The sequence below is a fragment of the Lithobates pipiens genome, unplaced genomic scaffold, assembly GCF_037356315.1.
Source record: "Lithobates pipiens isolate NorthernLeopardFrog02 unplaced genomic scaffold, aLitPip1_a1.2 Scaffold_25, whole genome shotgun sequence".
Taxonomy (NCBI): domain Eukaryota; kingdom Metazoa; phylum Chordata; class Amphibia; order Anura; family Ranidae; genus Lithobates; species Lithobates pipiens.
Window position 1 is genome coordinate 238,452,007 of NW_027507787.1, and position 24,184 is coordinate 238,476,190.

The 24,184-nt window shown below is 49.9% G+C and overlaps 1 protein-coding gene across 1 annotated transcript in view; it reads right to left on the minus strand.

Moving 5' to 3' along the window:
- MMS19 (MMS19 cytosolic iron-sulfur assembly component) overlaps positions 1-24,184 on the minus strand; it is a gene marked incomplete at its 3' end in the record, with an annotated part of 96,655 nt that overhangs the window by 68,350 nt on the left and 4,121 nt on the right. Inside the window, 4 exon segments of the mRNA XM_077455703.1 lie at positions 3,556-3,625; positions 5,807-5,881; positions 21,837-21,922; positions 23,421-23,521. Of these exon segments, the coding sequence (XP_077311829.1) occupies positions 3,556-3,625; positions 5,807-5,878 (142 nt within the window).

Sequence of the window (24,184 nt, forward strand, 5' to 3'; positions counted from 1 at the left end):
TAATTGTGAAGTGGAAGGAAAATGATACAAATAAATATGTGAAAAGTGTGGGGGAGGGGCATTTGTATGACGCCCCCCCCCTCAGTCCATACTTGGTAGAACCCCCTTTCTCTACAAGTCTTTTTGGGGGTGTCTCTACCAGCTTTGCACATCTAGAGAGGACATTTCTGCCCATTCTTCTTCTTTGCAAAATATCTCAAGCTCTGTCAGATTGGATGGAGAGCGTCTGTGAGCAGCAATTTTCAAGTCTTGCCACAGATTCTCAATGGGATTTAGGTCTGGACTGTGACTGGGCCATTCTAACACATGAATATGCTTTGATGTAAACCATTCCATTGTAGCTCTGGCTGGATGTTTTGGGTCGTTGTCCTGCTGGAAGGTGAGCCTCCGCCCCGGTCAAGTCTTTTGCAGACTCTAACACAGGGATAAGCAATTAGCGGACCTCCAGCTGTTACAAAACTACAAGTCCCATCATGCCTCTGCCTCTGGGCATCATGCTTGTGACTGTCAGTGTCTTACTAGGCCTCATGGGACTTGTAGTTCTGCAGCAGCTGGAGGTCCGCTAATTGAATATCCCTGCTCTAACAGGTTTTCTTACATTTTATTGCATAAAAGCAAAACGCTATGTGTGGGGAAAACTAACACTGCACATCCCCCTGAACACACCATCCCCACCGTGAAACATGGTGGCGGCAGCATCATGTGGTGGAGATGCTTTTCTTCAGCAGGAACAAATACAGGTCAATAATCTTAAATCCAAACAAGAGCAGTGACCCCGTGCAGAGAGGGAGAGCACGTCTCCGCCGAGGGAATGAAGGGGCTTCAATTAAGTAAAACGGGTGTTTTTTCATCTTAATGCACAGGATGTATTAAGGTAAAAAAAACATGAAGGTTTACAACCCCTTTAATTGTACCTACAGGTAGGTCTATAATAAGACTTACCTATAAGCTACTGTATATATCTACTTGCACCGTTTAGGAGATATTTACTATATACGCTGCTTCCGACGTCTTCAGGGCCCGTGCCGTGACTGGCGGCTCCTGCTCCAATCGCGGCTCTAACCAATCACAGAACCGGAGACCGCAAACCCGGAAGTAGCTCCGGGAAAGATGTCGGCCCTGTCAACAAAAATGATCGGGATCTGCTCAGAACCTGGAGCGGCTGAGTGAAGTCAGTAGAAAGCGGGGTTTAGCCCGCCCTCAGCTGATTCTGGGTCACAGGAGTAAGTGTGCTCCTGCAAACAACCCCCCCCCCCCCACCCCAAAGAGAAGTATGGCCAAAAAAAAGAAAAAGCTTTGCCCATTATTAACGTTTAAACTGGTGCCGTGACTGCTGTCCCAGGTTTCCTGCTTCGGGGCGGCTCATTTCTCTTGCTTGCATGCAGGGGCTAGGAGTTGTGTCTCCCTCCGCTGCGTGCATCAACAGAAACACACAGCCCCATGCCCTGGGATGGCAAAGCACTCCCGCACTCCCTTCTTCAAGCTGACAGACTGGCTGGAGACTGCACTGTCCACTATTAACTCTTTGCTGTGTAGGTTCAGGGCAGCAGCACTGAGAGAGCAGGAGCCAGCAGCATTGAATGTTGCAAACAGCAATTGCTGCAATTTTAACATTGTTTACTGGGGAATTTTTATTTTGTGTTAAAAAAAATTAAAAATAAACATAATACTACTTTATGATCCAAGGGTCATGAGGAAAGAGTGAGTGCGCATGCTCCGAAACACGTCATCGCCCCTTCCGGACATCACATCCAGGCACTGTGCCCCACGCCGGCTCCGATAGCGTGCCTGAAGTTCTAGGCAACCTCGGCCCTCCAGCTGTTTTGATACTACAAGTCCCATGAGACATTGCAAGACCCCCGACCATCACAGGCATGACTCCTAGAGGTAGAGGCATGATGGGATTTGTAGTTTCACCAAACCTGAAGTACTGAGGTTTCCTACCCCTGGTCCAGGGTGTCTGACACGCACCTGCAACCGCTGGCCAGCCAGGAGACACACCAAATGCATTATCCAGAGAGAACCTCCCGCTGGGTGTCCCGCATCATTAACCAAATGACCACATGAAGATTTACCCCCCCCCCTTCATGACCAATCGTTTCCGATACTGCACTGCGTTATTTTAACTGACAATTGCGGGATCGTGCGACGCTGTACCCAATTGAAATTGATATCCCTTTAACCCACAAATAGAGCTTTCTTTTGGTGGCATTTGATCATCTCTGCGTCTTTTGTGCTATAAAATTAAATAAATAAAATTAAAAAAAAAAACACTTTTTACTTTCTGCTATAAAACATATCCAATATAAAAAAAAAAAATGCATTCTGCTACATATTTTTGCTTAAAAAAAAAAAAAAAATCCCAATAAGCGTATATCGATTGCTGTGCACAAAAAGTTATAGTGTCTACAAACTATGGGATATATAATGTAGATTTAAAATTTTTTTTTTACTAGTAATGCCAGCGAAAAGTGAATTTAAAAAGAAATAAAAAAAAAAAAAGATTTCTTTGTTTCTGTGATAAAATTTTGCAAATGATTAATTTTTCTTCATAAATTTTGCCCACAATTTATACGGCTACATATCTTTGGTAAAAATAACCCAAATTAGTGGATATTATTTGGTCTTTGTGAAAGTTAGAGAGTCTAAAAGCTGTGGTGCAAATCATAAAAAAAATCAAATTTCTTGTGACCTGAACAAGCCAGGAAAGTACATATGAGCCCCTTTTTTGAAAGTAGACATTCCAAGGTATTTAGTAAGAGGCACGGTGAGGTTTTTGATGTCATTTTTTTCCCCACAATTCTTTGCAAAATTAATTTTTTTTTTTTTTCCCCACAAAATTCTCACATGGCATGTGTATACCACAAATGACACCCCAAAATAAATTCTGCTACTCCTCCTGAGTATTACGATAACACATGTGTGGGACTTTTTCACAGCCTAGCCACATAGAGAGGCCCAACATACAGGGAGCACCTTCACGTGTTCTAGGAGCATAAATTACACATCTAACTTGTTGACTACCTATTACACTTTTGAAGGCCCTGGAGCACCAAGACAATTACACGCGACACTGATATGTGGCACTGATGGCACGTGACACTGGGGACAGGTGGCACAGACGCGAGGCACTGGGGACAGGTGGCACAGACGCGAGGCACTGGGGACAGGTGGCACAGACGCGAGGCACTGGGGACAGGTGGCACAGACGCGAGGCACTGGGGACAGGTGGCACAGAGAGCCGGCAATGAGAGGTGATCTCATGTTTACATATGAGATCCTCTCGCATTGGACACTCCAATCGAGTGCTAAATGGCCACTGTGATTGGCCATTTAGCACGATCTGCGATTGGCTGTGTCCAAGGGACAGGGCCAACACAGATTTCCCCTGATGCACGCCCACTGCGGTGCGCAGGGGGAATGTAAACATGCAAACAGGAGGACATCCAGGGACGCCCTCCCGGCAACTGAGCGCCACGCTGTAGCCGTCTTTCAGCTATAGCGCGGGCCCCGGGTGGTTAAAAGTATCCATATCACAAACAAAAGATTTCATACCTTCCTCTCTGCTTTTCATAAAATTGGTGATGATCAAATAGACGGTATGGCGATCCAACTGCATTAAAGACTGCGAGGAAACACAAACATGTTGGAGATTAGTATAAAAACTAAAAAAAAAAAATGTGCGTTATGAAATACAAAAATGTTTTTTTTCTTTATGTGCTAGAAAATACAAAATTTGGGGAAAAAAAAAATGTTTCTTCATTGAAAGGCAAATCTAAATAACAATGACTATGAATAAATATTTAACTCCTTCAATACCACCGGGCACTTTTACCCCATCCTACCTAGGCCAATTTTCAGCTTTCAGCGCTGTCACACTTTGAATGACAATTGCACGGTTGTGCAACACTGTACCCATATGACATTTTTTATCATTTTGTTCACACAAATAGAGCTTTCTTTTGGTGATATTTAACCACTTGCTTACTGGGCACTTAAACCCCCCTCAGTCCCAGACCAATTTTCAGCTTTCAGCGCTGATGCACTTTGAGTGACAATTACGCGGTCATACAACACTGTACCCAAATGAAATTTTTATCATTTTTTTCCCACAAATAGAGCTTTCTTTTGGTGGTATTTAGTTACAGCTCGGAGTTTTATTTTTTGCTAAACAAACAAAAAAAGATGCAAAAAAATAAAAAAAAATAAATCATGTTTTAATAGTTTGTTATAAAATTTTGCAAACGGGTCATTTTTCTCCTTCATTGAAGTGCGCTGATTAGGCGGCACTGATGGCTGCATTGGTGGGCACTGATGGGCTGCATTGGTGGGCACTGATGGGCTGCATTGGTGGGCACTGATAGGCTGCACTGGTGGGCACTGATAGGCATAGTTAAGGCGGCACTAATAGGCACAGATAAGGCGGCACCGATGGGCACAGATAAGGCGGCACTGATGGGCAAAGATGGGCACAGATAAGATGGCATGGATGGGCACTGATAGGTACCACTGATAGATGGGACTGATGGGCACTGATAGGTGGCACTGCTGGGCACTGATGGGCGGCACTGCTGGGCACTGATGGGCGGCACTGCTGGGCACTGATGGGCGGCACTGGGTCGCAGCACCTTTGAGGCAGATTGTGGGCACTGTGGGTGGCACTGTTGGTGGCACTGCTGGATGGCACTGTGGGTGGCACTGTAGGTGGCACTGTGGGCACTATGGGCACTGATGGGGGGCACTTACTTTTATTCAGGATGGCACGGCGGTGGGCAGGTGGGCACTGGCAGGGGGCAGGTGGTCAGCTGTATTGCTGGCCGTGATCGGGACTGATGTCCCGATCACGGCCGCCGGTGATCGGCTTTTTTTTTCTCTCCTCGCGCTGTCAGCGCGAGGAGGAATAATAGCCGATTACCGGCTCCGTTTTATCACATGATCAGCTGTCATTGGCTGACAGCTGATCACGTGATAAGGGGTCGGGATCGACCCCTTGCACGGATCGGTGATCAGGCGAGTCTCACGGACTCGCCGATCACAGAGCGCGCCGTGCGCGCCCCTCAGGGGGCGCGCAGGCCGCTCGTATCCGGGACGACGTCAATAGACGTAGTCCCGGAAATGTAGGTCCGCGCTAATGCCGTCATTTGGCAATAGCGCGGATCTGTAGTGGTTAAATCACTGCTGTTTTTTTTTTTTGCTTGCAAAACAAAAAAATAAATAAATTAAAAAATAAAGTAGGACTGAAACTTTACATATTTCTTCGTTTCGGTTATGAAATTTTGCAGCAAATAAGTAACTTTTCTTCTTCACGGCTGGGCCCTGGAGAGACTTGCACCCATGGGCACTGGTGAGCCTTATAGACCCGGATCCCTCTATAAAAAAAGTACCGGACATGTGCCCATTGCTGTCACAGGGATGTTTACATTCCTTATGACAGCAATAAAATTGATAAAAAAAATAAATTAAAACCGTGTTAAAAAAAAAAAAAATATAAATAAAATTAAAATGCCTTCGCTGCGCTAATACTGTGCGACATAAAATATCAGAAAGATGGCAGTTTTATTTTCTAGGGTCTCTGCTAAAAATAACGTAAATTATGTATATAAAATATTGGGGGGGGGGGGGGGGGGTTCCCAAGTCATTTTCTATCAAAAAACTTCTCAACAAAAAGTTCCAGAAAAGGCCTGGTCTTCAAGTGGTTATAAAACTATCAAAAAGGGAACAGGTGGCACATATTGCGGAATTTATTACATAAAGGTGAGACCTTCACATGTATGTATATGGTAGAAAAGAATGTAGATAATGTTACCTGAACGTGGACCTCCTGGAATATGGACTTCAGTACAGACACTGCCAGACCCAGAGGGAAGACCTCAGACATACTCTGCAACACAATAGAAAATCATCATATCATCACGGAGAATAAAATCTCTTCCTAATTGAATTCATTATAAAACCTCCAGCCTATAGAAGATGGGACACCGAGCAGAAGATCCCACCCCGGGAGACCACCTTACTGAAGTCATATTGCTTTATATATGTTTTTTTTTTTTCACAATATATATATATATATATATATATGTATTACTTTCATGTACACCAGGGGTGCCCAACCAGTGGCCCGGGGGGCTGCATGTGGCCCGCGACCTTCTGTGGGATGGCAGATCGGCAAACCCAGATCATGGGTTGCAGACCCACCATCCCAGAGCATCTGTGTTGTTAAAGTGGAGGGCCACCCTGAAAAAAAATAAAATATAAAAAATTTTTTTTTTACTTAATAGAAATGCCTGTTGCTAGGCACATAATCCTAATCTTCCTCTTCCTACTCCGCGGAGATGTTCTTTCTTTTCTCCTCGTCGCGTTGTCTTCTGGGTAATGGGTCGCGCTGTGTTCTGGGAACTGTGTGTTCCAGAACACAGCGCGTCCCATTCACAAAGCGATGCGCGACTCGCGCATGCGCAGTAGGAAACGGGCAGTGAAGCCGTAAGGCTCCACTGCCTGTTTCCCTTAGAAGGAATGGCGGCGCTGGGACCCGAGAGCCGAGGGACGGGTCGGCCTCGGGCGGCCGACATCGCGGGCGCCCTGGACAGGTAAGTGTGTTTATTAAGTCAGTAGCTGCAGTGTTTGCAGCTGCTGACTTTTAATTTTTTTTTTTTTTAAACGGCCCTCCTCCTTTAACCACTTTCAGACCGGACCATTTTGCTGGTAAATGACCAGAGGTCTTTTTACAATTTGGCACTGCGCTGCTTTAACTGGTAATTGCGCGGTCATGCAATGTTGTACCCAAACAAAATTTGCGTCCTTTTCTTCCCACAAATAGAGCTTTCTTTTGATGGTATTTGATTGCCTCTGCGATTTTTATTTTTTGCGATATAAATGGAAAAAGACCGCAAATTTTGAAAAAAAATGATATTTTCTACTTTTTGTTATTAGAAAAATCCAATAAACTCAATTTTAGTCATACATTTAGGCCAAAATGTATTCAGCCACATGTCTTTGGTAAAAAAAAAGTCAATAATTGTATATTTATTGGTTTGCGCAAAAGTTGTCACATCTACAAACTAAGGTACGTTTTCTGGAATTTACACAGCTTTTAGTTTACGACTGCCTATCTCATTTCTTGAGGTGCTAAAATGGCAGGGCAGTACAAAACCCCCCCAAATGACCCCATTTTGGAAAGTAGACCCCCTAAGGAAATTGATAAGTGGCATGTTGAGCCCATTGAATATTTTATTTTTTTGCCTCAAGCGATTGAATGACAAAAAAAAATTTTTTTTTTTTTACACAAAGTTGTCACTAAATGATATATTGCTCATGCATGCTATGGGCATATGTGAAATGACACCCCAAAATAAATTCTGCTGCTTCTCCCCCGAGTATGGGGATACCACATATATGGGACTTTTTGGGAGCCTAGCCGCGTACGGGGCCCCGAAAACCAAGCACCGCCTTCAGGCTTTCTAAGGGCGTTACAGTTTTGAAGGCCATAAAATGCCAAGATGGCACAAACCCCCCCCAAATGACCCCATTTTGGAAAGTAGACACCCCTAAATTTAGGGGTACACTAGTGAGACTAGGTAATAAATGGCGGGTGCCCTGAAACTATAAAAAAATAACTAACCAACCAGCGTCACCTGTAACAGTTATATGGTGATCACTGGTGAAAGGGTTAACTAGGGGGCAATCAGGGGGCTGTATGCGGTAGTATATGGGGGTCCCTGGCGCTATAAAAAGCTGCGGCGAACCTAAATACCTACCTGCCTAACTAGCGTCACCTGTGACACTAATACAGTGATCAGAAAAACGATCGCTTATTAGGCTGGGTTCACACTGGAGCGATGCGGGAACGCCACAAATCCGCGGCGGGTTCCCGCATCGCATGCCTCCCGGCGGCAGTTCACACTGCCCTATGCGAACTGCTGGGAGTGTCAGTGAAATGTTAATGACACCCCCAGATCAGTTCGCATATCGCAGTGCGATCTGCAAACTTTAATCGCATGGTGTGAACACCCATGCGATCCGATTCTGCTGCGGACCAAAAAAAGGGTCCCGTGCGAGTTTGCGGCGGGTGCGACGCGAATTCAGCCATACTATCTGTATGGCTGAACTCGAATCGCACAGAGATCGGATGTGATTTGCACTGCAGTGCGGTGCGAATCACATCCGTTCTCATAAACCGCTGCAATGTGAACCCAGCCTTAGTGACACTGGCGACGGGGGGTGATCACGGGGTTAAACCTTTATTGGGGGGGTTAGGGGGGTACCTTAGAACTAAAGGGGGCTAACCCTAACTGCCCTAACAGTTATTACAGTCACAAATGACACCAATGCAAAAAAAAAAAAAAAAATGACATTGGTGTCACTGTGACAGGGGGGGCAGGGGTAATTGGGGGGGTGATCGGGGGAGTGTGAGTGTGCCTGGCATGTTCTACTGTGTAGTGACGTGTTGGTGCAACTCACCGATCCTCTCTCCTCGGTGTCGGAACGAAAAATACCGACACGGAGGAGAGATTACATCACTTCCTCTCCTGTGTTTACATTACAGGAGAGGAAGTGATGTCACGAAGGATTTCTATTCGTCGGGAGCGATCGCGAGGGGGTGGCCATGAATGAATGGCTGCCCCCTCGTCCGGGATCGCTCCCGAACGAATACCGACCGCCGCAGGCACCGGGCGGGGCCCGATCGGGCCCCCGACCCGCGGGAAGGCAGGAACGTACATGTACGCCCTTATGCCTGCCCGTGTCATTCTGTCGACGTACATCGTCGTGCGGCGGTCGGGAAGTGGTTAATGAAGCCGGCAAAGCAAGCAGCTGTGGAGAAGAGCTGTATAAGCCAATGCTTTCTGTACAGCGCCATCTCCTGCCACAGACGGAGTGATACCAAAGCACTCTGCCTGGAATAGCAACACCAGGCGATACCTGAATGGGAAATTAACCACTTCGCATCCAGGCCAATTCTGACATTTCTCTCCTACATGTAAAATTCATAATTTTTTTGCTAGAAAATGACATAGAACCCCCGAACATTATATAAGTTTTTTTTTTTTTTTTTTTTTTTTTTTTTTTTTAGCAAAGACCCTAGAGAATACAATGGCGGTCGTTGCAACTTTTTATCTCGCACGGTATTTGCACAGCAATTTTTCTAACACATTTTTTTTCAGAAAAATGCTAAAAAAAAAAACAGTAAAGTTCGCCCAATTTTTTTGCATAATGTGAAAGAGGAAGATACACAGAGTAAATAGATACCCAACATGTCACGCTTCAAAATTGAACGCGTTCGTGGAATGGCGCCAAACGTTGGTATTTAAAAATCCCCATAGGCGACGCTTAAAAATATTTTTTTACTGGTTACACGTTTTGGGTTACAGAGGAGGTCTGGGGCTAGAATTATTGCTCTCGCTCTAACGTTCGCGGCGATACCTCACATGAGTGGTTTGAACACCGTTTTTATATGTGGGCGGGACTTGCGTATGCGTTCGCTTCTGCGTACAAGCTTACGGGGACAGGGACGCTTTACATTTTTTTTTTTTTATTATTGTTAATTTTATTTTATTTTTTTTAGTTTAACACTTTAAAAAAAAAAAAAATTTGATTACTTTTATTCCTATTACACGGAATGTAAACATCCCTTGTAATAGGAATATGGCACGATCGGACCTATTTACAGTGACATATGGGGGTCAATAAGACCCCACATCTCACCTCTAGGCTGGGAACCCTAAAATTAAAAAAAAAAAAAAAAAAAAAAAAAAACGATCCTGGCTTCTCAGCCAAATCGGCGCCGTTAATTTGAATGCAGAGGCCGGGCGTGAAGTCATAACATCGCGCCCAGCCTCCGAACAATCATAGAGACTCCGGGGGGCCATCTGGTCCGCGTGGAAATCTCTATGGTATCATCCGGGGGCCGACGGATCCTGTGACCGACTCACCGATGGAAGCAGTGAGTCGGTACAAGCAGCAGAGGGAGGGGCGTCCCCTCCCGCCGCCCGTAAGAACGATCAAGCGGCGAAATAGCCGCTATGATCATTCTTATGGTGCAGGGAATCGCCGGCTGAAAATGCCAATATCTGAATGATGTCTGTGGACTCAGGCATCATTCAGATATTACACCACAAAGCCCACGACGTCATATGACGTAGCTTGGGCGCCAAGTGGTTAAAGGTCAGTTTATTACTAAAATTGCAATGTATATATGGGAATATCTGCGCAGTGGTTACCGGGCTGCTTTCATACTGATCCACAGGTGTAGTGCACCTTTAGGTTACCTGCACTGAGGCACAGACTTCTGTTGTTACCTGCACTGAGGCACAGACTTCTGTTGTTACCTGCACTGAGGCACAGACTTCTGTTGTTACCTGCACTGAGGCACAGACTTCTGTTGTTACCTGCACTGAGGCACAGACTTCTGTTGTTACCTGCACTGAGGCACAGACTTCTGTTGTTACCTGCACTGAGGCACAGACTTCTGTTGTTACCTGCACTGAGGCACAGACTTCTGTTGTTACCTGCACTGAGGCACAGACTTCTGTTGTTACCTGCACTGAGGCACAGACTTCTGTTGTTACCTGCACTGAGGCACAGACTTCTGTTGTTACCTGCACTGAGGCACAGACTTCTGTTGTTACCTGCACTGAGGCACAGACTTCTGTTGTTACCTGCACTGAGGCACAGACTTCTGTTGTTACCTGCACTGAGGCACAGACTTCTGTTGTTACCTGCACTGAGGCACAGACTTCTGTTGTTACCTGCACTGAGGCACAGACTTCTGTTGTTACCTGCACTGAGGCACAGACTTCTGTTGTTACCTGCACTGAGGCACAGACTTCTGTTGTTACCTGCACTGAGGCACAGACTTCTGTTGTTACCTGCACTGAGGCACAGACTTCTGTTGTTACCTGCACTGAGGCACAGACTTCTGTTATTACCTGCACTGAGGCACAGACTTCTGTTGTTACCTGCACTGAGGCACAGACTTCTGTTGTTACCTGCACTGAGGCACAGACTTCTGTTGTTACCTGCACTGAGGCACAGACTTCTGTTATTACCTGCACTGAGGCACAGACTTCTGTTATTACCTGCACTGAGGCACAGACTTCTGTTATTACCTGCGGGTTTGGTGAGCTTTCATTAAGTGCACCACACCTGCAGGATATAATAGAAGTCTATGGCACAGTGTAGGTAACCCGCAGGAAAGACGCAGGTGCACTGCGCTGCATTAGTGTGAAAGGACCCTTTCACACAATCGGTCCGACTCAAATCGAACCCTCCATTCACCTCTATGAAACAGCAGATATAAACAGATTTGTGTCCTTTTACAACTACCTACCTCCAAAACGATCGATGGACCCATAGAGTAGAGTGGGCTGTGTCCGTGTCCTCTCTGCATGGACCTGTCATCCGCCTGTTCTGCTCATTGTTGGCCCCTGCGACCGGTTACCAAGTCGCTTAAGTGGCCCTCGCTCTTCAAAAGGTTGGGCACCCCTGATGTACACAATGTAATCGATACTGACCGCTACACATAAATCACCTCCGCTCCGGAAGATTTAACCCCCCCTCCTCCTTCATGACCAGGGAATTTTTTTTTTGCTATTCAGCACTGCGCTACTTTAACCACTTCCCGACCAGCGCACGACGAATGGCACGGGCAGGCATATTGGCGTACAGGTACGTCCAATATTCAATGCCGCCCTGCCATCGGGAGCGCGCCGCCGGCGGCGCGCTCCCGCGCTGGTCGGGACCCCCGTGAGTCCGGTCACAGGACCCGCGGACTCGATCGCCACGGGCATCCCCGCGATCGTCTCACGGAGCGGCCGAATGGAGGAAATGCAGAGTAAACAGCATTTCTCCATTCTGCCTAGCAACTAGTGACGCTGATCTCTGCTCCATGTGATTGGAGCAGAGATCAGTGTTCACTAAATGAAAGCCCAACCCCCCCCACAGTTAGTAACACACCCCTAGGAACACTTAACCCCTACACTGCCACCCACTGGTTAACCCTTTCACTGCCAGTGTCATTTACACAGGAATCAGTGCATTTATATAGCAGTGATTACTGTATAAATGACAATGGTCCCAAAAATGTGTCAAAAATGTCCGATGTGTCCGCCGCAATGTCGCAGTCACAATAAAAATCGCTGATCGCCGCCATTACTAGTAAAAAAAAAAAAAAAAAAATTATTAATAAAAATGCTATAAAACTATCCCTATCTTGTTAACGCTATAACTTTTGCGCAAACCAATCAATAATTGCTTATTGCGATTTTTTTTACCAAAAATATGTAGAAGAATACGTATCGGCCTAAACTGAGGGAAAAAATGTTTTTTTATATATTTCTGGGGGATATTTATTATAACAAAAAGTAAAAAATAATGTGTTTTTTTCAAAATTGTCGCTCTATTTTTGTTTATAGCGCAAAAAATAAAAACCACAGGAGGTGATCAAATACCACCAAAAGAAAGCTCTATTTGTGGGGAAAAAAAAGGACATCAATTTTGTTTGGGAGTCACGTCGCACGACCGCGCAATTGTCAGTTAAAGCGACGCAGTGCCGAATCGCAAAAAGTGGTCTGGTCTTTGACCAGCAAAATGGTCCGGTCTGCAAGTGGTTAACTGGTAATTGCGCGGTCATGCAACACTATCCATAGGTGCTCAATCTGTGGGACCCTCCAGGTGTTGCTAAACTACAATTCCCATCACGCCTCTGCCTTTGGGAGTCATGCTTGTAACCACCAGCTTTGCGATGCCTCATGGGACTTGTAGTTCGGCAAGAGCTGGAGGGCCGCAGGTTGAGCACCCCATACACAGCTTTTTTTTTTTCCACACAAATGGAGCTTTCTTTTTGTGGTATCTAAATACCACTGGGTTTTATTACAAAAAATGAAAAAAAAGACCAAGTTTTTTTTTTTTGTTTTTTTGTTTTTTTATTAAAATTTTACTTTCTGCTATCAAATAAAATCAAACTTCTTCATACATTGTCTCCCAAATGTATTCTGCTACATGTCTTTGGTAAAAAAAAAAAAAAAAAAAATTCCAATAAGTTTATGTTGATTGGTTTTGTGTTAAAATGATAGTGTGTACAAACTATGGGATATATTCTACAATTCGTTTTTTATACTATAAATGGCGGTGATCAGCGACTTATAATGGGACTGTGATAGTGCGGTGAACAATTTGACACCAACTGATGCTGGGGGATGGGGGGGGGGGGGGATGGGGGGAGAACTGACACCACCAGCGACACTAATACAATGATCAGTGGACCTCCAGCTGTTGCAGAACTACAAGTCCCATGAGGCATAGCAAGACTGACAGCCACAAGCATGACACCCAGAGGCATGATGGGACTTGTAGTTTTGAAACAGCTAGAGGTCCGCCAATTGCATATCCCTGCTATACACTGTCACTGTACTAATGACACTGGCTGGGAAGGAATTAACATCTAGGGGGAGCAGCAAAGGGTTAACTGTGTGCTGATTTTTTATTTTTTTTTACCAATAATCTGTTTGCTTCTTATCCCTGCTTTGCAGAGAGAAGAAACAAGAGATCATTGCCTTTATACAGAATTCTGGGCTGCGATTGGACACAGCCGATCAGCAGGTCCTGGCCATGAATCATTGGCCGGGACCTGTTGAGAGACTCCTGATGTGTACAATCACAGCAGGGGTAAGCGGGGGGCCCTAATCCAGGAAACTGGCAGCGACGTACTAGTACATCACTATGCCTGTATGCCCGTCCATAGTACATTGTGGGGGGTTGAATGTACAAGTAGTTAACCTCTTCACACCAGAGCCTCCTGGCCCTTTAAGAGGTTTAGGATGTCAGGAGGCAGGGCGGGGTTTAAGATCATGTGACCGCCGTGATTGGTGGTCAAGTGATCCCGAAACAGGAGCTTTCGGTTAGGCGCTGGTAACTGTTCCGGGAGCGCGTGCTCGCTGCACTGATGTATTGACCGCAATTCATTCAAATATGCGGCCTTTCTGCGCCAAGGGGGTTAAAACAAAAATGTATTAAATTAAACCTAAACTCCGGAATCAACAAATTCATTCATCATATGTATTCTGGAATCCCGGTGTGCTCTGTTTATTTCTCCCAGATCTGTGCAGTGATCCAGTGAGAGACTTCCTGTAATAAAGACCGCTCACTGCTGCCCTCTCTCTCCCCTTGTGCAGGGGGACTGGTCTTAGCTCCACCCCCTTGTGTTTTCTGTAATGGGTGGAGCCTGCTAGGCCCCACCCACAGCTCTGCGCTCTCTCTCTCTCCCCTTGTGCAGTGTCTGCTCTTGTCTCCACCCCCTCCTGTAGTTTTCTGTAGTGGCTGGAGCCTGCTAGGCCCCTCCCACAGCTCTGCTCTCTCCCCCTTGTGCAGGATGACTGATCTGGTCTCCGCCCCCTCCTGCAGTCACCCTGGAGTGGGCAGTGTGCAAGGTCAAAAGTGAGCACCAGGCATTGGCAAAAAAAACGCTTAGCGAACGTTGGGCGTGATTTAAAAATTGCACTAAATATTGGGCGTGGCTTAAAGGGGTGTGGTTAAATAGATGGCTTTCAAATGTAATGTTAAATAGAGAATGTATAGTGTGGAGTGTATGGTGGGGGGGGGGGGGGTAGTATGTGCAGGAGAGGGGTGCGGAGTGTATGGTGGGGGGGGGTAGTATGTGCAGGAGAGGGGTGCGGAGTGTATGGTGGTGGGGGGGGGGTAGTATGCGCAGGAGAGGGGTGCAGAGTGTATGGTGGTGGGGGGGGGGGTAGTATGCGCAGGAGAGGGGTGCAGAGTGTATGGTGGTGGGGGGGGGGGTAGTATGCGCAGGAGAGGGGTGCGGAGTGTATGGTGGTGGGGTGGTAGTATGCGCAGGAGAGGGGTGCGGAGTGTATGGTGGTGGGGGGGGTAGTATGCGCAGGAGAGGGGTGCGGAGTGTATGGTGGTGGGGGGGGTAGTATGCGCAGGAGAGGGGTGCGGAGTGTATGGTGGTGGGGGGGTAGTATGCGCAGGAGAGGGGTGCGGAGTGTATGGTGGTGGGGGGGTAGTATGCGCAGGAGAGGGGTGCGGAGTGTATGGTGGTGGGGGGGTAGTATGCGCAGGAGAGGGGTGCGGAGTGTATGGTGGTGGGGGGGTAGTATGCGCAGGAGAGGGGTGCGGAGTGTATGGTGGTGGGGGGGTAGTATGCGCAGGAGAGGGGTGCGGAGTGTATGGTGGTGGGTAGTATGTGTAGGAGAGGGGTGCGGAGTGTATGGTGGAGGGGTAGTATGTGCAGGAGAGGGGTGCGGAGTGTATGGTGGTGGGTAGTATGTGTAGGATAGGGGTGCAGAGTGTATGGTGGTGGGGGTAGTATGTGTAGGAGAGGGGTGCGGAGTGTATGGTGGTGGGGGTAGTATGTGTAGGAGAGGGGTGCGGAGTGTATGGTGGTGGGGGTAGTATGTGTAGGAGAGGGGTGCAGAGTGTATGGTGGGGGGGTAGTATGTGTAGGATAGGGGTGCACAGTGTATGGTGGGGGGGTAGTATGTGTAGGAGAGGGGTGCACAGTGTATGGTGGTGGGTAGTATGTGTAGGAGAGGGGTGTGGAGTGTATGGTGGTGGGTAGTATGTGTAGGAGAGGGGTGTGGAGTGTATGGTGGTGGGTAGCATGTGTAGGAGAGGGGTGCGGAGTGTATGGTGGGGGGGTAGTATGTGTAGGAGAGGGGTGCGGAGTGTATGGTGGTGGGGTAGTATGTGTAGGAGAGGGGTGCGGAGTGTATGGTGGTGGGTAGTATGTGTAGGAGAGGGGTGCGGAGTGTATGGTGGTGGGGGTAGTATGTGTAGGAGAGGGGTGCGGAGTGTATGGTGGTGGGGGTAGTATGTGTAGGAGAGGGGTGCGGAGTGTATGGTGGTGGGGGTAGTATGTGTAGGAGAGGGGTGCAGAGTGTATGGTGGGGGGGTAGTATGTGTAGGATAGGGGTGCACAGTGTATGGTGGGGGGGTAGTATGTGTAGGAGAGGGGTGCACAGTGTATGGTGGTGGGTAGTATGTGTAGGAGAGGGGTGTGGAGTGTATGGTGGTGGGTAGTATGTGTAGGAGAGGGGTGCGGAGTGTATGGTGGGGGGGTAGTATGTGTAGGAGAGGGGTGTGGAGTGTATGGTGGTGGGGTAGTATGTGTAGGAGAGGGGTGCGGAGTGTATGGTGGTGGGTAGTATGTGTAGGAGAGGGGTGCGGAGTGTATGGTGGTGGGTAGTATGTGTAGGAGAGGGGTGTGGAGTGTATGGTGGTGGGTAGTATGTGTAGGAGAGGGGTGCGGAGTGTATGGTGGTGGGTAGTATGTGTAGGAGAGGGGTGTGGAGTGTATGGTGGTGGGGGGGTAGTATGTGTAGGAGAGGGGTGTGGAGTGTATGGTGGTGGGTAGTATGTGTAGGAGAGGGGTGCGGAGTGTATGGTGGTGGGGGGGTAGTATGTGTAGGAGAGGGGTGTGGAGTGTATGGTGGTGGGTAGTATGTGTAGGAGAGGGGTGTGGAGTGTATGGTGGTGGGTAGTATGTGTAGGAGAGGGGTGTGGAGTGTATGGTGGTGGGTAGTATGTGTAGGAGAGGGGTGTGGAGTGTATGGTGGTGGGTAGTATGTGTAGGAGAGGGGTGCGGAGTGTATGGTGGTGGGTAGTATGTGTAGGAGAGGGGTGCGGAGTGTATGGTGGTGGGTAGTATGTGTAGGAGAGGGGTGTGGAGTGTATGGTGGTGGGTAGTATGTGTAGGAGAGGGGTGCGGAGTGTATGGTGGTGGGTAGTATGTGTAGGAGAGGGGTGTGGAGTGTATGGTGGTGGGTAGTATGTGCAGGAGAGGGGTGCGGAGTGTATGGTGGTGGGTAGTATGTGTAGGAGAGGGGTGTGGAGTGTATGGTGGTGGGTAGTATGTGCAGGAGAGGGGTGCGGAGTGTATGGTGGTGGGTAGTATGTGTAGGAGAGGGGTGCGGAGTGTATGGTGGTGGGTAGTATGTGCCGGATGGTGTCAGGTTTTTTGTTTGTTTTTATTATTTTATTTTCTATTCATTTTTGCAATTTTTTATTATTTTTTTCCCCACAGTGCTTCTGGGCGAAAGGGGGGGCAGTGGACGGGGTCATTAGGCCGTGGATGGTGCTGGTGTCAGTAATTTTATTTATAATTTTATTATTTTATTATATTTTACAGTTTAATTAATGTTAATATTTTTTACAATCTTTATCAGCCCTGTTGGGGGGCGTTGGTGAGATAATAGGGGTCTAAACAGACCCCCCGATATCTCCCCTTTGACACAGATTCCCCAGTCTCTTCCTCTGTAGCCTCAGCTGCACTGAAGATGAATGAACAGGAGAAAGAGGCTCCTCCCCATTCATAAACTGAAGCATAGTAAATACAGTTTATAATGCTTCAGTTACAAATAGACAGTCCGTGATCACCGACTCACTTAGAAAAGGAAAAAGCCGGTAAATGACACGTTCACCGGCCCCTTCCTCCGCTCTCCATCCTGACACATCCCCCGCAGTATCCGGCAGGAGAGGAGTGAAATCGGCAGTGCTGCAGGGGGATTGGGCAGAGGAGCACACAGGGGGGCCCAGAGAGCAATGGCAATCTGATGGGCAGTCGGGGGTTATTGGTGTGGTGGTCGGGGCAGCTACAAGCACAGATCTCCCCATAAGGCTTTCAATGAAACAGCTGAAAGCCGCAGGAGAGAGACGACAAGTGGTTCATTGAAAGCCATACAGGAGATCGGTGCTTGTAACTGCCCCACCGATCACCCCCGACTGTCAAATTTCACCAGGTAACAACCAGGGAAAGATCATCCATGGGTGCAGTGTGGGTCAGAGCAAAGTGTCTTCCCCCCCCCCCAATGCCTATGTGCAGTGAACACCTTGCACACCTTGACCAACACTGCACCCATCAGGGCTGGTCTTTCCCTGACCCACACTGCACCCATGAATAACCTTTTCCTGACCCACACTGCACCCATGAATAACCTTTCCCTGACCCACACTGCACCCATCATGGCTGACCTTTCCCTGACCCACACTGCACCCATCATGGCTGACCTTTCCCTGACCCACACTGCACCCATCATGGCTGACCTTTCCCTGACCCACACTGCACCCATCATGGCTGACCTTTCCCTGACCCACACTGCGCCCATGGCTGACCTTTCCCTGACCCACACTGCACCCATGAATAACCTTTCCCTGACCCACACTGCACCCATGAATAACCTTTCCCTGACCCACACTGCACCCATCATGGCTGACCTTTCCCTGACCCACACTGCGCCCACGCCTGACCTTTCCCTGACCCACACTGCACCCATGAATAACCTTTCCCTGACCCACTCTGCACCCATGAATAACCTTTCCCTGACCCACTCTGCACCCATGAATAACCTTTCCCTGACCCACTCTGCACCCATGAATAACCTTTCCCTGACCCACTCTGCACCCATGAATAACCTTTCCCTGACCCACTCTGCACCCATGAATAACCTTTCCCTGACCCACACTGCACCCATCATGGCTGACCTTTCCCTGACCCACACTGCACCCATCATGGCTGACCTTTCCCTGACCCACTCTGCGCCCACGCCTGACCTTTCCCTGACCCACTCTGCGCCCACGCCTGACCTTTCCCTGACCCACTCTGCGCCCACGCCTGACCTTTCCCTGACCCACTCTGCGCCCACGCCTGACCTTTCCCTGACCCACTCTGCGCCCACGCCTGACCTTTCCCTGACCCACTCTGCGCCCACGCCTGACCTTTCCCTGACCCACTCTGCGCCCACGCCTGACCTTTCCCTGACCCACTCTGCGCCCACGCCTGACCTTTCCCTGACCCACTCTGCGCCCACGCCTGACCTTTCCCTGACCCACTCTGCGCCCACGCCTGACCTTTCCCTGACCCACTCTGCGCCCACGCCTGACCTTTCCCTGACCCACTCTGCGCCCACGCCTGACCTTTCCCTGACCCACTCTGCGCCCACGCCTGACCTTTGCCTGACCCACTCTGCGCCCACGCCTGACCTTTGCCTGACCCACTCTGCGCCCACGCCTGACCTTTCCCTGACCCACTCTGCGCCCACGCCTGACCTTTCCCTGACCCCCTCTGCGCCCACGCCTGACCTTTCCCTGACCCCCTCTGCGCCCACGCCTGACCCCCTCTGCGCCCACGCCTGACCCCCTCTGCGCCCACGCCTGACCCCCTCTGCGCCCACGCCTGACCTTTCCCTGACCCACTCTGCACCCATCATGGCTGAACTTTCCCTGACACACACTGCACCCACGGCTGAACTTTCCCTGACACACACTGCACCCACGGCTGAACTTTCCCTGACCCACTCTGCACCCACGGCTGAACTTTCCCTGACCCACTCTGCACCCACGGCTGAACTTTCCCTGACCCACTCTGCACCCACGGCTGAACTTTCCCTGACCCACTCTGCACCCACGGCTGAACTTTCCCTGACCCACTCTGCACCCACGGCTGAACTTTCCCTGACCCACTCTGCACCCACGGCTGAACTTTCCCTGACCCACTCTGCACCCACGGCTGAACTTTCCCTGACCCACTCTGCACCCACGGCTGAACTTTCCCTGACCCACTCTGCGCCCACGGCTGAACTTTCCCTGACCCACTCTGCGCCCACGGCTGAACTTTCCCTGACCCACTCTGCGCCCACGGCTGAACTTTCCCTGACCCACTCTGCGCCCACGGCTGAACTTTCCCTGACCCACTCTGCGCCCACGGCTGAACTTTCCCTGACCCACTCTGCGCCCACGGCTGAACTTTCCCTGACCCACTCTGCGCCCACGGCTGAACTTTCCCTGACCCACTCTGCGCCCACGGCTGAACTTTCCCTGACCCACTCTGCGCCCACGGCTGAACTTTCCCTGACCCACTCTGCGCCCACGGCTGAACTTTCCCTGACCCACTCTGCGCCCACGCCTGACCTTTCCCTGACCCACTCTGCGCCCACGCCTGACCTTTCCCTGACCCACTCTGCGCCCACGCCTGACCTTTCCCTGACCCACTCTGCGCCCACGCCTGACCTTTCCCTGACCCACTCTGCGCCCACGCCTGACCTTTCCCTGACCCACTCTGCGCCCACGCCTGACCTTTCCCTGACCCACTCTGCGCCCACGCCTGACCTTTCCCTGACCCACTCTGCGCCCACGCCTGACCTTTCCCTGACCCACTCTGCGCCCACGCCTGACCTTTCCCTGACCCACTCTGCGCCCACGCCTGACCTTTCCCTGACCCACTCTGCGCCCACGCCTGACCTTTCCCTGACCCACTCTGCGCCCACGCCTGACCTTTCCCTGACCCACTCTGCGCCCACGCCTGACCTTTCCCTGACCCACTCTGCGCCCACGCCTGACCTTTCCCTGACCCACTCTGCGCCCACGCCTGACCTTTCCCTGACCCACTCTGCGCCCACGCCTGACCTTTCCCTGACCCACTCTGCGCCCACGCCTGACCTTTCCCTGACCCACTCTGCGCCCACGCCTGACCTTTCCCTGACCCACTCTGCGCCCACGCCTGACCTTTGCCTGACCCACTCTGCGCCCACGCCTGACCTTTCCCTGACCCACTCTGCGCCCACGCCTGACCTTTCCCTGACCCCCTCTGCGCCCACGCCTGACCTTTCCCTGACCCCCTCTGCGCCCACGCCTGACCCCCTCTGCGCCCACGCCTGACCCCCTCTGCGCCCACGCCTGACCCCCTCTGCGCCCACGCCTGACCCCCTCTGCGCCCACGCCTGACCCCCTCTGCGCCCACGCCTGACCTTTCCCTGACCCACTCTGCACCCATCATGGCTGAACTTTCCCTGACACACACTGCACCCACGGCTGAACTTTCCCTGACCCACTCTGCACCCACGGCTGAACTTTCCCTGACCCACTCTGCACCCACGGCTGAACTTTCCCTGACCCACTCTGCACCCACGGCTGAACTTTCCCTGACCCACTCTGCACCCACGGCTGAACTTTCCCTGACCCACTCTGCACCCACGGCTGAACTTTCCCTGACCCACTCTGCACCCACGGCTGAACTTTCCCTGACCCACTCTGCACCCACGGCTGAACTTTCCCTGACCCACTCTGCACCCACGGCTGAACTTTCCCTGACCCACTCTGCACCCACGGCTGAACTTTCCCTGACCCACTCTGCACCCACGGCTGAACTTTCCCTGACCCACTCTGCACCCACGGCTGAACTTTCCCTGACCCACTCTGCACCCACGGCTGAACTTTCCCTGACCCACTCTGCACCCACGGCTGAACTTTCCCTGACCCACTCTGCACCCACGGCTGAACTTTCCCTGACCCACTCTGCACCCACGGCTGAACTTTCCCTGACCCACTCTGCACCCACGGCTGAACTTTCCCTGACCCACTCTGCACCCACGGCTGAACTTTCCCTGACCCACTCTGCACCCATCATGGCTGAACTTTCCCTGACCCACTCTGCACCCATCATGGCTGGTCTTTCCCTGACACACACTGCACCCACGGCTGAACTTTCCCTGACCCACTCTGCACCCATCATGGCTGAACTTTCCCTGACCCACTCTGCACCCATCATGGCTGAACTTTCCCTGACCCACTCTGCACCCATCATGGCTGAACTTTCCCTGACCCACTCTGCACCCATCATGGCTGAACTTTCCCTGACACACACTGCACCCATCATGGCTGGTCTTTCCCTGACCCACTCTGCACCCATCATGGCTGGTCTTTCCCTGACCCACACTGCACCCATGGATGATAGGCCACTGGCCAGAGTGCTTCTATATACATACCAAATACATAAAATGAATTACTCTCAGTGTCAGCTCAGCGGCTGAGAGAGGCAGGAAGAGGCTTACCAGCGCCTTTAGTCCTTGCAGGACATGCGGAGTGATGAGATGATGATCCTTCAGTCTGTTTTCATAGAAGACAATGAGCACCTCCACTGCACAGAACACAAAATATCCAACGTTAGTTTCAACAACAAAAATGTCGATAGAAAAATAGAAAGATTCTGGTTAAAGCGAAGTTCCACCCATTTAAAAAAGTCAGCTGCTACAAAAAGCGTAGCTGCTGATCTTAAATAGTCAGACATTCACCTGTTCCATGGTCCAGCGATGCGGGAGTACGAAGCCTCGCTCCTCGCCCCCTGCTCCTCTCCGCGGCACCGGCATTCTAACTGTGGGCACCCGGCTGCATTCTGTGAATGGCCAGGCAATCTTCTGGGACCTGTGATGTGTCCCAGAATATTGCAGGGAGGGAGGGGTGGGGAGGTGATCTTCCTTCCGGCGCCAGGGGAGGAAGTAGGAGGTGGGTGCCTGTAAAAACTGGGTCCCCCTCCCCCCTAAAAAAATGACATGCCAAATGTGGCATGTCAGGGACTCACCAGTACTTAAAACGGAAGTTCCGTTTTTGGGTGGAACTCCGCTTTAATGAACATGTGACCAGCAGCAGAGGACTAGAAGCCCCTCCTGCTTATGTTTCCCTGCAGACAGGCTGGGAGAGAGCCGGGTCATGTGACATCTGGATATCAATTAGGAAAAGGGTACTTAGTGAGTTTTTTTTTTTTTTTAGTTTTAATAATTACAGCGCCGTCATCCACATACAGAAATAGGGAGAATGTGCATTACACAGTGTGTGTGTGTGTGTGTGTGTTTAGTATCACTTTAAAGTGGTTGTAAACCCTTACAACCCACTTTGACCTACAGGTAACCCTAGATTAAGGCTTACCTGTAGGTCCAAGAAATATCTCCTAAACCTACACGGTTTAGGAGATATTTGCCCGAAGACAGGCACCGCTGTCTACGGCGCATGCCGTCAACGACGGAGATGCCGCGAGTGGCGGCTCCCGTGCGCATGCGCGGGAGTGACGTCATCGCGGCGGAGCTGCGAGACCCCACCGAGAAGATGGATGTGCCAGACTACAGGGGACAGCGGTGACTTCGCTGGCTCCTGTGTCAGGTAAGTGACACATAATGGACTACTATGCGATGCGATGTATAGTAGCCCATTATGCTTTGCCTTTGCAGGGAATGAAAGAGGAAGTAAACTCATCAGGGTTTACTTCCTCTTTAAGACTGACATCCACATTCAATGTTGTTTTGAAGTAACGAGGAGCAATTGCAGCGTTTCATCCCTTTCATATTCAGCTCTTATTTGATTGGCGTCTTATATTAGTAGTGCTTGCTCGGTGCTCTGCTTGTTACTGCACCGATGTCAGCGTGCGATCGACCACATTTGTACCAGCAGTGACTGCAAAACAGCTGGAAGTTCCCCATAAACAGACAATTACAGGGAAACGGAACGTCTTTTAAATCAATCCCAACATCTGTTCCGACACGACGGCAAATTAGAGCGCGTGAAAACGGCCGCGATGGAGGCCTTGGAATGTGCGAGACGCAGAGGAGTGCCGCGATGAGTTAATAAACCTCCTTTTTTCTTACCTTCTTTCTCTGTCAGTCGGAAGTAACACTGGAGGAGGACTTGGGACAAAAGCTGCACGCCTCTCCCCCGGCTTCTGGGCTCCGGGTTTGCCAAACACGTTCTACAAAAAGAAATCAAAGCGATATTAAAGCTTCTGTGTTTTTTTTGTTTTTTATTAAAATAAGAAACATGTTATACTTGTATGCTCTGTGCAATGGTTTTACAAAGAGCTGCCCCGATCCTCCTCTTATGGAGTCCCCCGCCAGCGATCCTGGCTCCTCCTCTTTGGCGAGTGCCCCCCACCCCCCCCCCGCAAAAATACATTTTCTATGGGGACACTTGTGCAGGCTTCAATCCTGAGCTGCAATGTCTGCACCTATAGACACAGACAGTGCGGCTTGCCCGCTGCCACAGGATTGGATTGACAACAGTGGGAGCCATTGGCTATCAACCCAAGCTGTGAGGAAGGAGGGGGCGGACAGAGCCGGTGCTGGTCTTGCGCACAACGCTAGAATGAGATGAAGCTCAGGTAAGTAGAAGGGGGGGGGAGATCCTGCAGCACAGAATGTTTTTTTTTTAACCTTACTGCATTGAAAGCATCAAAGTAAAAAAAAAAACACAAAAAAATAAAATAAACTTAAAGCGGAGTTCCGGCCGAAATATGACTCAAGATAAAAATCCCCCTAGAATACTCATGCCTCGTGCACTGTAACAAATGTATGCTGTAAACTATGCCCAGTTTTCTATTTGCGCATCTTCAGTGTGGGCATCTGACACCACAGCG